This window comes from Tauraco erythrolophus, chromosome 5 (assembly GCF_009769465.1).
Source record: "Tauraco erythrolophus isolate bTauEry1 chromosome 5, bTauEry1.pri, whole genome shotgun sequence".
NCBI lineage: Eukaryota > Metazoa > Chordata > Aves > Musophagiformes > Musophagidae > Tauraco > Tauraco erythrolophus.
Genome location: NC_141469.1, coordinates 76,822,241 through 76,834,669, shown reverse-complemented (window position 1 = coordinate 76,834,669; position 12,429 = coordinate 76,822,241). Strand labels below are relative to the sequence as shown.

General features: G+C 39.7%; 1 protein-coding gene across 1 annotated transcript in view; it reads right to left on the bottom strand.

Annotated features, from left to right (window-relative positions):
• RAP1GDS1 (Rap1 GTPase-GDP dissociation stimulator 1) overlaps window positions 1-12,429 on the bottom strand; it is a 218,129-nt gene that overhangs the window by 36,202 nt on the left and 169,498 nt on the right. The window contains exons 7-8 of the mRNA XM_086612508.1: window positions 11,321-11,443; window positions 7,178-7,303 (exon numbers count right to left, since the gene is read on the bottom strand). Coding sequence (XP_086468634.1) covers window positions 7,178-7,303; window positions 11,321-11,443 — 249 coding nt within the window. The remainder of the gene's footprint in view (window positions 1-7,177; window positions 7,304-11,320; window positions 11,444-12,429) is intronic.

Below are 12,429 nucleotides of genomic sequence, written 5' to 3'. Positions count from 1 at the left end.
TGAAAGTATGTGTTGGCATGCATATGGCATGCTTAGTTTCTAGCCGACGAAATACTTGTGCTGCAGAGGCTTGGAAAAAATACTGCATTATCAAGGACTTCTAACTTAAAAATGCTATAGTTTTTCTAAGACTCTGATGTGCCTTGGAGAGGACAGATCTAAAGGTAAAACTATTACCGTACAATTAAATACTAGAATTTTAATTCTCTCTAAGCTGTAATAATCAGTTTTCTAGCAACAAGTTAATCATCTGGTCTCGATTTCATGATATTGCTTGGGAAACAGCTTAGAAGGTGGCATTTGCATTTGGTAGGATCGAGTACAATGAAAAGTGAAAGACTCTGCTGCCTGGCTGCATGAATCAGGGTGACCTTCAAGAAAATAATTAGCCAGTAGTGTGCCATTACCAACACCAGTTGTGTTCTAGGATTCTGATGGTGTTCCATATGGTACTGAAAAGGGTTATGCCATTTTTTGAAGAAAACTGAATTTAACTTCTTTCCAGTATGTTTAATTCTTAAGTGTCTGGTCTTCTGCTTTAGATCCTGAGAGGAGATATATGTAACTGTACAATTGAGTAGTTTCTTATTTTTATACTTCGTCTTTCTTAGCAGATCTCTGCAAGAAGTCTGTACATCCTCATAGGATGGGCAGCTGCACATACAGAATTTATAGTACATGTAAGATCTTTTTATCAAGAGTGGTACAATGTTCGCAGTCTGGTGTTAAGGCTGCAATCAAGAGAGCTCTGGGTCTATGTGAAAGGCCCCGTCAGTGACGAGTCTTGCCATCAATACAAGTAAGACTGGGTAAATAACAAAGAAATGTACAGCTTGGAAAATGAGAAAAGGATCCAGTGAATTTCCTGCAGAAAAAGGCAGATAAACAGCTGTCAGAGGAGGGCCTATATAGAATGAGTTGGCGTTTTTAGTTTCGTTCCAACAGCTATAGCTGTTTATATCATGAAGTATGGTTGGTGAGAATATGTAGCCAGGCTGGTGATTTCATGAAGAAAGAAGGTTGTGGATGGGTGCAAAAAGCAATAGCTTTGAGATTGCCCAAGGAGGTCTCTAAGTATTACCATTAATATGAATACCACAGAAGGGCAGAATAAGAAATTTTTCTTTTCCCCTACAAGATAGGGATATATGGAGAGCTTATTTCCGTTTTATAGCTTTTAGAATATGCAGATGCTCTAAACAGCAAGAAGGAATTATTTTCTAATAGGTAAGAGTCTAATCTAATCTCAACTGAAGTAAATCAGAATGACTCAGTATGGCTGCTGAATCAGACTCTAAATATCCTTCCTCTTCTCACTTTCATAGTATAATTACGGTACCTTCAATAGTGTGCTCATTGCTATATAGAAACACAGGAAAATAGTTTGTCAATCAGTTCAAAACTGAAGTGTGTAACAAACTACCTGTGGAAAGATCACTGAGATTAAGATAGCATGTGCATCACAAACTTAATGATAAAAATATTGTGAGGATATTATCTGCTAAGAAAATACTAGAATTTTAACATAGCATCATCTTCCACTAAAATTATTGACTAAACTTTATCTGCTTGGCCCGATCTTTCGTCTGCACAAACTGCATTGGTGTGTGGGGTGTCAGAGCAGGACAGAGACCTGGCTATAGTCAGGTTTTGTCTTTCTCCTGCATTCTCATGTGGGTCTTCCAAGAAGACAGGCCTAACTTGAAAACTGTGCTCTCAGTCTCCCTGTCCCCTAAGCACTCAATCTGCCAGATGATCAAGTCAACAGAGTCTTCCCAGTCTACTGGGAAAGAAGCCAGCAGAAAGAGCTGAGGTATGTAGTCACCATCAGGTTGTTCATGAAGTGACCAGTAGCTGCAATTTGAATAATGCTGTTCTTTAACTTAATATCCCAACTGCCAGAGCTGATAGTAGCAAATCATTTTTAGGCTTTATCTACAGCAGAATTAACCAATCTGCTCCGACTCAAGACATTGTTTTTTGTAGCAAGAACCATATTATGTTAAACATAACCTTTCCCAAACAATGGAGTTGAGATCTTCATGTTGCATGTGGAACCAAGGTGCAGGGGGAACTTAGATTTGGAGGTATGCCCTGTTAGTCTGTAACATCTGTACATCTTTAACAGCCCTAAATGAACAGACTTACTAAAGAAACAGTGCTGGGGAGAAGAGCAGGGAGGGACTGGAAAGAAAGACAGTAGAAAAGAAGCCATAGTTTGCTTCATGGATAAAGAGTGGTGAAGCAGCTAGGATAGGTCTTATGCTCTGACGGACAATGCCTAAGAATTTAGCTTTGCTTATAAGCGAAAAAACATAACTGGTGGTTAAAAGGAATGAGTGGGCTAGGAGCTTTGCATCTAGTAGTATGGTTCAGACAAAATTCTGTCCCTGAGTGAGGCTGAGGAATCTGTTGTCTGGGGATACGGAAGTACAAGCAGCTGTACTTGGTACAGGCTGTAGATATAGTGGGGGAGAAAGCAGGAGGGAGAGGAGGAGAGATCACGTCTCCATTTCTTTGCTTAGCACTTTCTGCTTTGACGAAAATTTGGGGGCCGAGGTGTACGTGGCGTTTAGTAGATAAAGCATGTAGAAAAATTACAGACTGTACAGGAACATGTAGTAATGTATCTGTTCTTAAATTGCAGGACAGCACTGAACAGTCTGTGATTAGTTAAATTCATTGCTTCTAAATTAAAATCTTTTGGCTACTTTTTGCCTCTTGTGAGGGGGAACTGGCGGATGAAGTTGCTAAGCCACCATCCATCACATTTGAGAAGTCATGGCAGTCCAGTGAAGCTTCCGCCGAATGGAAAAGGGAAAATATGGCCCCCATTTTTAAAAAGGGGAAAAAAAGGAAGACCCAGGGAATTACAGGCCAGTCAATCTCACCTCTGTGCCCAGCAAGATCATGGAGCAAATCCTCCTGTCAACTATGCTAAGGCACATGGAAAATAAGGACGTGACTGGTGACAGCCAACATGGCTTCACTAAGGGCAAATCATGCCTGACAAATTTCGTGGCCTTCTAAGATGGGGTTACAGCTTTGGTGGATAAGGGAAGAGCAAATGATATCATCTACTTGGACTTGTCCATAGCATTTGACACTGTCCCACATGACGTCCTTGTCTCTAAACTGGAAAGACATGGTTTTAATGGATGGACCACTCGGTGGATAAGAAATTGGCTGGGTGGTTGCACTCAGAGCTGTGGTCAACGATTCAATGTCCAACTGGAGGCCAGTGACGAGTGGTGTTCCTCAGGGGTCGGTACTGGGACCAGTGCTATTTAACATCTTTGTTGGTGACATGGACAGTGGGATTGAGTGCACCCTCAGCAAGTTTGCAGATGACACCAAGTTGTGTGGTGTTGTGGACACACTGGACAGAAGGGATGCCATCCAGAGGGACCTTGATAGGCTGGAGAGGTGGGTCTGTGAGAACCTCATGAAGTTCAACAAGGCCAAGTGCAAGGTCCTGCACGTGGGTCAGGGCAATCCCAAGCACAAGTACAGGCTGGGCAGAGAATGGATTGAGAGCAGCCCTGAGGAAAAGGACTTGGGAGTGCTGGTGGATGAGAAGCTCAACATGAGCCGGCAATGTGTGCTTGCAGCCCAGAAAGCCAACCATATCCTGGGCTGCATCAAAAGAAGCGTGGCCAGCAGGTCGAGGGAGGTGATTCTGCCTCTCTACTCTGCTCTTGTGAGATCCCACCTTCCGACATAGGAATGACATGAAGCTGCTGGAGTGGGCCCAGAGGAGGGCCACAAAAGCGATCCAAGGGCTGGAGCACCTCTCCTATGAGGACATGCTGAGAGAGTTGGGGTTGTTCAGCCTGAAGAAGAGAAGGCTCTGGGGAGATGTTCTAGCAGTCTTCCAGTACCTGAAGGGGCCTACAGGAAAGCTGGAGAGGGACTTTTTACAAGAGCATGGAGTGCTAGGACAAGGGGCAATGGCTTTAAACTGAAAGAGGGGAGATTTCAATTAGATCTGAGGAAGAAATTCTTCACTGTGAGGGTCGTGAAGCACTGGAACAGGTTGCCCAGAGAAGTTGTGGATGCCCCATCCCTGGAGGTGTTCAAGGCCAGGTTGTATGAGTCTTTGAGCAACCTGATCTAGTGGAAGGTGTCCCTGCCCATGGCAGAGATGTTGAAACTAGATGAGCTTGAAAGTTCCTTTTAACTAAAACCATTTTACGATTCTATGAAAATTGTTTCTTTCGTCTCTGAATACAAAAGGAAGGCAAGGAGACTAGAAGCCTCATCAGTATTAACAAAGCTTCCTTCTACTCTGCTTTGTAATTATTTGCATGAAGCAGATCACTACTCAAATACTTGAAAAACGATGCTCTCAAGGCTGCTTGGGATAAATTTGATGTATTTTTTCCTCTTTAACTGCTTACAAAATGCATTTAATTCTCTGTATTTTCTTACATGCTCAAAGAGGTGATTCAGTATTATTTTAGGGGGCTAACACTGGTGAGTACTGAGACAATAACACTGCATGCGTACTTCAAACTTAATAGAGAAGAAAAATCTATGAGTAAGTCAACAGGGTTTAATTTCATGTTTTCTGTGAGAAGGTGAATGGTCAGTAAGGTCTCTGGCCAGCAAGTGTGTAATTCCCTTTTTACCTTGTGGAAGGTAGTAAACCTCTTCAAGCATTGGGACTTAGCCACGAATTACCTTTCCACAGCAGCCCCATTCCACCAGTAGTCCCTCCTGAACTTACGTGGAAATGATGTTGCCTTTATGCAGCAACTCTGGGATCTGTGAACTCTGAGAAACCACTGCCATTTTCATTTAATCAAGAAAAAAACCCCTTTTCTGCAAGGCCACTTCCTACAGGGAAGGCCATTTGTCCCACAACTTTCATCCTGCGCCATGCAGACTTCTCTCAACAATAGAGACCTTATTAACTCCTTTTTGCACAAACTGTCACTAAACAAAATGATGCGTGCTTGCTGGGATGAAATACAGGATAATTGGGCTTTCCATAAATAGAAATGTTTCTATGAGCCATTCAATATAGACTTGATTTCATAATTTCAGCCTAACATTGATTTAGGACTTAAAGACCTTCTTCATTACTGCATGTTATAATTACATGGGCAGTAGAGGTGAAAAAACGCTCATGAATATGGTAAAATACAGTTATTGATGTATTTCAAATTCCTATGAGTTCTAGTTATCAGAAGGGTAATAGCTCCTTTTGTCTCAACTGAAAAGAAAAAGACTATCAATACATAACAACATTTTTTGTTAGAACTATTGGCCTCTACACCTTGTCTTTGTTATACTTTAAAGCTCTTTGTTAGGGAAAAATAATAGTCATAAATGAAAATATATTAAATTTTATAGTAATAAGCATATTGAAAGTATTTGTCGTAAATAAGAATTTAGGATAGGGTACATAACTACATAACTACATAATCATGGCACGTTAAGATAACATACAAAATAACGTCAGATAGGGTGGATGTGATAAATAAGCACTGTAAATAGCCTCTTCCACTCAAATTCAAGATGCTAATCTCTATTTTTGTGACATTTTATTATACTTTATTCATTAATCTTATTCAAATACACAGGGAGGATAGTGACTGTCTTCCCACAGGAGCAGAGCAACACATGACATACAGAACACATCATTGCCTACCGTAGATTGCATCAGTGCCAGCTTTGCTCCACAGAAGGGCAACACCAGGCATATAATACAGCTTTTCTGTACAGGATAAAACCTGCACTGTAAGACCCAGCAGTAGTCCACAATACCTGATACTACAAAACCATTTTTGCGTGACCATGTTGTATTTCATGAAAAAATGTGAGTTTAACAACAATGACATGAATAGTTACATAGATTCTATTTATATGAAATAAACCAGTGACACCTGGGAGTGAGCTTTATATCACATACGACCCTGAAATAAAATATAGTAAATAAATTATGTTACAGAAGGTTCAACAGCTTCAACCTCAAGTTTCCATGGAGAAGCAGCTGTTCAGTTGATTGGTCACCTTAAAAAAAATCCTAAATAAAAGAATTGTACATTACATCCTCAAGCAGTAGTTATCTGTAAATGGAAATGCCCGCATGGAAAATCTGATTAACTTCCCTGAGGTCAAAGGCAAGGTAATTTAAAACAATATAAAATGTAAATTTCCAAACTAGGATGAAAAAAATTAGCAAGGAGAAAGGCTAATAATAATTCAGTGTTTTCAACAGACAGTATTCAGAACAGTAAAACTTTTAGTAAATGTAACACATAGTACAAAGAAAATTTATTGCCATACAAAATAAGGCACTAAATCTCAAGATAACAAAATGCTTTTACAATGTCATCTCACTTCCCATCTGCAGACATCCACAGGCTTCTAATTCCTTCATATACATAGAAGGATGTTCCTGGTGCCTCTGCTTTTGTACCATATTTATCGTGCACTTGCTTTTATAAAAATATTTCAAGTACGGGATAGTAAGGCTGCATGTTCAAAACACTGCAACTGGTGGTTTGGTTTTGCAAATGACACATCCATCCATGTAATCAGCACATGGAGTCACAACTGCATTTCAAAACTCAATTGCTTGGCAGTGCAAAATTTATTGTGCCCACAAAAAGCTAAAAACCCTCACCAACCTCCCCTCTCCGTAACCCCTGATTGTCAAAAATACCAATATGTAATCTTGGAGCAATTGATTGGCTGCATAAGAATTCTGAGAATCAGCAACATAGCTCAGGCATCATTTCAGCCACAGATAGCTTTGCACAGCTTTGGGACTGGTAGAATATGAATATTCCCTTCTGATTCTGTCTATTCCCTTCCGAGACAATCTGTTTAAGGATAAATTAACTGTTCAGGCCTCTGTGTATGTAGCGCCTGCTCTTTGAAAACCTAACTCATTATGTTTAAAAAAACAAACCCAGAATCACAAATCTTTTCTATTCTTACATCCAGTTGTATCACAATATTGCAACAGTTTTTTTAATCTTTCTGTCACAAAAGCATAATGCAAATGGGATGTTCAATTGTCCCATACAATTAGAATTAGTTGTGTGGTAAATAAAAATCAAGAAAAGAGGAAAATGACTCACCAGTACACAAAGTAGAGAACACCAAACCACTCCCCTCCCTCCTACAAGAGCATCTACAAAATATGGCATATTTCAACACTCACGGCTATCGTAGCATATATTGCCCAGAGCACGTCCTGTTTGGAGCAATACTTCCTGGTCTTTGCAGTTTAACAGCTGCACCAAAGGAGGGATCAACCCGGCATCCACACATGGGTTCCGCATAAATTCTGCAAATAATGTAAAGCCTGTTAAAGCAAGCTGGCTTTTTCCAGTTTCATCCGTTCCAGTTACACTGGCATTGCAACTGGGCCTTTTGTGAGAATAAACATATGCACAGACAAACAATGGAAGTTCTCATGCAAGTTTCTAGAGAATAAGCCCAAGTCAGGATTTGGGCTTACGTTCTTTCCATTATTTGTTAATTTAGAAGGAATTAAGAGTATTTAATTGACTTCCATGGAAACTAATTTAACATAGCTCAGACTGAGCATGTTTTTAGCATCATAAAGAAGTGCTGAAAAGAACAATGAATTCACAACTTTTTTCTCCACCTCAACAAATTCAACATAAATTAAAATTACTAAATAACACCAAAGATGACTTAAAACTAGTATTTATACTCTAAAATAAGCAGCATTTTTTTACTCTCTATTCCCTTAATTAGAACTCCTGAAAAGCTTCTGCTTTAAAAAAATGTTAAAAAAGGAATTAAAGCTACGTAGCAAGCTCTTTATTTAGAAGGTAAGCAACCGAAAAAGAACAAACAAGAAATACAAGACACAATAGGTGAGCCCAAAGGCCTGTACCTTTCCACAGTCTAACTGATGCCCACCATAGCAGGAAAGCTAAAGGACCTGTTCACTGGAAAGTTCTCTACCTTTCTGTCCTTCCTTCCTGCTACATCCCCCAGTCACAGAGAACCAAAGTAGTATTTCACATCCTTGCAAGTCATAGATAGAGAAGTATCCTGGTCTCCAGAAGGAGCTACAGTTAGGCAGGCACTGTGCTGCATGTTTTACAAGGGAAGCTTACAGAATCAACCACCTGATACACCAATAGTGTTACTTTAGTAGTTTACTACAGAGCACCCTTCAGAGATGTCGCATTGTAATAGGCAAAATGTCAATAAGTTTTTGATTTGTTGTGAATTGCAAATTATTTCTCTTCTGGATCCTAGACTATGTTGGATCTTCCAAAACCAGTTTACCTTTCTGTTACTTAGTCATTTATGAGACAGAATGAACTGAGGTGAACAATTCCCATAAAAAAAACCATGAGAAACTTTTTTTTGATTCTGGATCAACAGAACCCCTCATGCCAATAACTCAAAGATTTCATTCAATGCTAGAAGTACAAATACATCTTAAACACTCCAAAATCTTGTACCTTTTGTAGTTAATCCTGCAGTGTTATTTTAGCTAAAGAAATAATTGTCATAGAGGTAAGCAATCCTCATGTGATGATTGACATATCAACAAGTAAATGAAGTAGAATCAGCAGTATCTGTACACTTGCACAGGTCCAACAGAAGACAGTAGTCAGCACAATTGATCCACCTTGCTAAGATACTGTAACATTTTAAAATGGTAGACAGATGCTATACTGTGATAAATGGTGATGGTATCCATCATAATGAACAGAACAAATATGAGATACTTCTTTAAAATTGGTCTTGCCATGCCCTTGTAACTTTTTGTCTGTTTCTTTATGACCCACTTTCATCTTCATCTCAACGTTTATTTATTAAATGTATTATGTTCCTCCTTCTGTCTTCTCTCTCTCCTTCCTTCTTGAAGGTAACAAAGAACAGAGTCATTTAGAAGGTTTCCACTAACCTGGCAGGAAAATGAAGCAGATCCTGTGAAGGAAACTGAAGAATTGCTCAAGAAGTTAGGAGGAGAACTATTGAGGACAGAGTAACATAAACCAAAGGAGGACCAGATTTTGAACGAGAAATGTAATTGTGTTGTAATGTTACAGATTGTGAAGATGATGTTCTCATTCCTACACCTGGCAAAGAAGAGAAGACTAAAGACCTTGGAAGAGAGTTTAAAAGGTCCACAGTGGGGAGAGAAACTCCACATAGTGAGTACATCTGAGCCTTCAGTATGCTTACAGTTGAAAGGGAAACGGCTGTAGCCAGAGTGAGCTTTGTCTGTTTGGATATTTAAAATGGGAGAGACTGACATGAGCTTGTGTTGGTAGGAGGAAGAGTCATGTGAGCTGGAGAGGTGAAGCAGAGCAAGAGCACAACGAGGTAAAAAGGAGGAGATGAAACATGATAAAAACGCTGAGGGAAGTAGAGGGATCTGATGAGGGGAATGGGGAAGGAAAACAAGAAGTGGGGAATAAAAAGATGCTCTTTTATCAGTAAAAAACAGAGTCAGAGGCACTACTCCTAGCTCTGCTAGTGCTGCATGGTGTGACCATAGGGAAATCAGTTCAACTGCCTGGGTTTAATGCCTACTATCTGTAGGATGTTGATAACACTGATTTCTCAAAGTGCCCTGAAGCTTGTTGAAAAAAGGTGCAATAAAAGCATGAAACACTTCTGTTCTTATGTAAGACGACAAAGAAAACAACAGAATTCAAATGAGGTGTTCCCTGCTATGCTGCTTACGCAACTATTTCAACAGAGTTAGAATCCAAAGAGAAACATCCAGCTCATCTCAGTCTTGAAAGCACTGGGCACCTTAAATAATTTCTGAATACCCTCACTTTAACCTTGGCTGCCAGAGATCCCTGTTACACCTGCTAATAACTCTAAGAAAAAGACAAAAACTATTTTGTATGATGAAACAGGTAAAATGCCAGCTCTTCTGAAGAGTGTACTCATAACAGTAATTTAAAAGCTGGCAGGGAAAAGAGTACATTAGAAACTATTCAGAGATTTCATGTATTAATTCAGATTTGAAAGACGCTGGATAAAATGGTCTGTAAGACAATCTTGCAGGAAACAATGCACAGGAATGGGGCTATCAGTAAGAAGCTGTAGTGTTGTGATTTCAAAGAAAAGGTGGAAAGAGAACATGGAAATAGTCAGCAATAATGTAGCCTCTTCTCTGAAGAGGCATCATGAGAGTTTACAGAGGGAGAGGGATATGTCTGCCAGGCCTGCATGTGGACAGCAGTTGAGAGGCATCCTTCTTTTCTCTGCCTGGCCTCTGGGGAAGGAAAGTGCAAAAAGCAATCTGTGCCTCTTTGGCTGGGATGGCAGCAAGTAAAGGAGTGAGAAAAGTCAGCCACAAACCTCCTCTACCCTTGTCACAGGGTCTGCCAGTAGCGCCTGCCTGCAGATATGAGGCCATTTATTTGAGCTCAAGGTATGCAGGGTATTGGGTGGGATTTAACATAATTCTCTCTAAAGAAAAAAAAAATTAGTTTTAGATTATTTCCTACATTATAAGACTTCATGTATAGAATACATACCAAAATGGACCTCTGATTCTCATCTGGGATCTTGGGCTCTTACTCTAACACATATAACGCTTTTTCAGTAGGAGTAACAGGTTTAGGTGTGGTATCAAAGTAATCACTTTAAACTGAAAGAGGGCAGATTTAGGTTAGATATAAGGAAGAAATTCTTCACTCTGAGGGTGATGAGGCACTGGAACAGGTTGCCCAGAGAAGTTGTGGATGCCCCATCCCTGGAAGTGTTCAAGGCCAGGTTGGATGAGGCTTTGGACAACCTGGTGTAGTGGAGGGTGTCCCTGCCCATGACAGGGGGGTTGGAACTAGATGATCTTTGAGGTCCCTTCCAACCCAAACCATTCTATGATATGATTCTCTGATTCTATCAAAGGCCACATAATGGTAATAACGTTATCATAAACCTCAGACCAAAGAAACTATCTATTATCCCTGAACCATCTGTGTACATACTACTGTTGTAACTGCATGCACTATATGTAACTGGATGCACAAATGATGCACATCTTTTTTTTCTATATGCATTTCATAAAGCCAGTGGTGTGCTACTTCTGTCCAATAAATTATACTATTGATTGTCTTAAAAACTAAACAGCATGAAAGTAAGGACTAAAAAAATTTCAGCAGCTAAATGCTGGTTTGATTGTATTTAAAAAGTAGAGAAACAAAATTTGACAAAACAAAAAAAGTGAAAGGGAGGGATATGAAAGGTGTCTAATCTACAAAATGAAAACATAAATGAAGAAAAACATACTGACAAGTGAGGTGAAAAACTGAAGATGTTCCAGCAGAAAAGTTCTTGTAGAATACCTCACCATTTCTGGCTACTTCTGCTATGATGTTAGCTACTTTTGCTGTGCAGGAAGATTGTGGCGTCAACAGACTTGCGAAGACCTGAAGAACTCCACTTTTCTGGATTTTTTCACTTGTCTCCATATCTGAAAAACACATCACACAAAAATGACTTGTGTATCAGCTTGCTTTGGGGAAGAAAGAAAGAAAAGCAGCAAGGAAGTTAAGTCTTCTCAAAGGTAATTATTAAAGTACTTATTTTCCCATATAAGAAGCCAATTGCTATTTCAGTGATCATCTTTATTTCATATGATGTGCTCATAGCACTTCATACTTTGCCATTCCTAATCAATTGATCTTTATAAGGTGACTCTGTGATATATAAGTATAAACAGATACATACTCTCCATACACAGGGAAACTACCGGAGAGACTGGTAGAAAGACTACAGGTCATGGAGTGATATGCAGCATCCTAAAATACTATGTAAAAGTCAAGGAATTGTACTCTGAAGTGATAAATTATTGGAAATGCTCAAGGAATGATGGAGGGAAGTCCTTTCAGCTGAGGGCACACGTTAATGCAGTGTAGGAGTCAAGAACAGGAGACAATGGAGAGCTAAGCAGATCCTGGTCTAGATTCCTCTTACGTTCAGCTTGAATATCTTCTATGTTGCTCTGCTAAGCTACAGTCGCTCCAGTATAGTCTCAGTAGAAGGGAAAGGGAAAAATAACACTGCATTTCTTGTAGTAGAGATCAAAGATTCGGGACTAAACTTTTCCTCTTTCTGCCTGCAGCAGAGAGGAATTACGCAGCTGCTCCATAACAGGGCCCCACCTAGCATTGCTGGTCACAAACTGAAAATTAACATTGATTCAACTGCAACTAAAGATAAGGTACTAGATGCTAAACCATATTTTCCTAATGCTTTCAAATAACGAGGTACTTGAGATGAATATTAGTGTCACATACAGTATGATTAGATGGCAGCTATCACTTTAGAAAGCAGCATGACTCCTTAAGCCATTCATAATGGAAGTTACTGGCATTCTCCAAAGATGGCTGTGAGATGCTTTAATTGATGACTTTTGCAAAGCAGAACAAACCCGTCTGAATGCAGGTCTGTTATTCA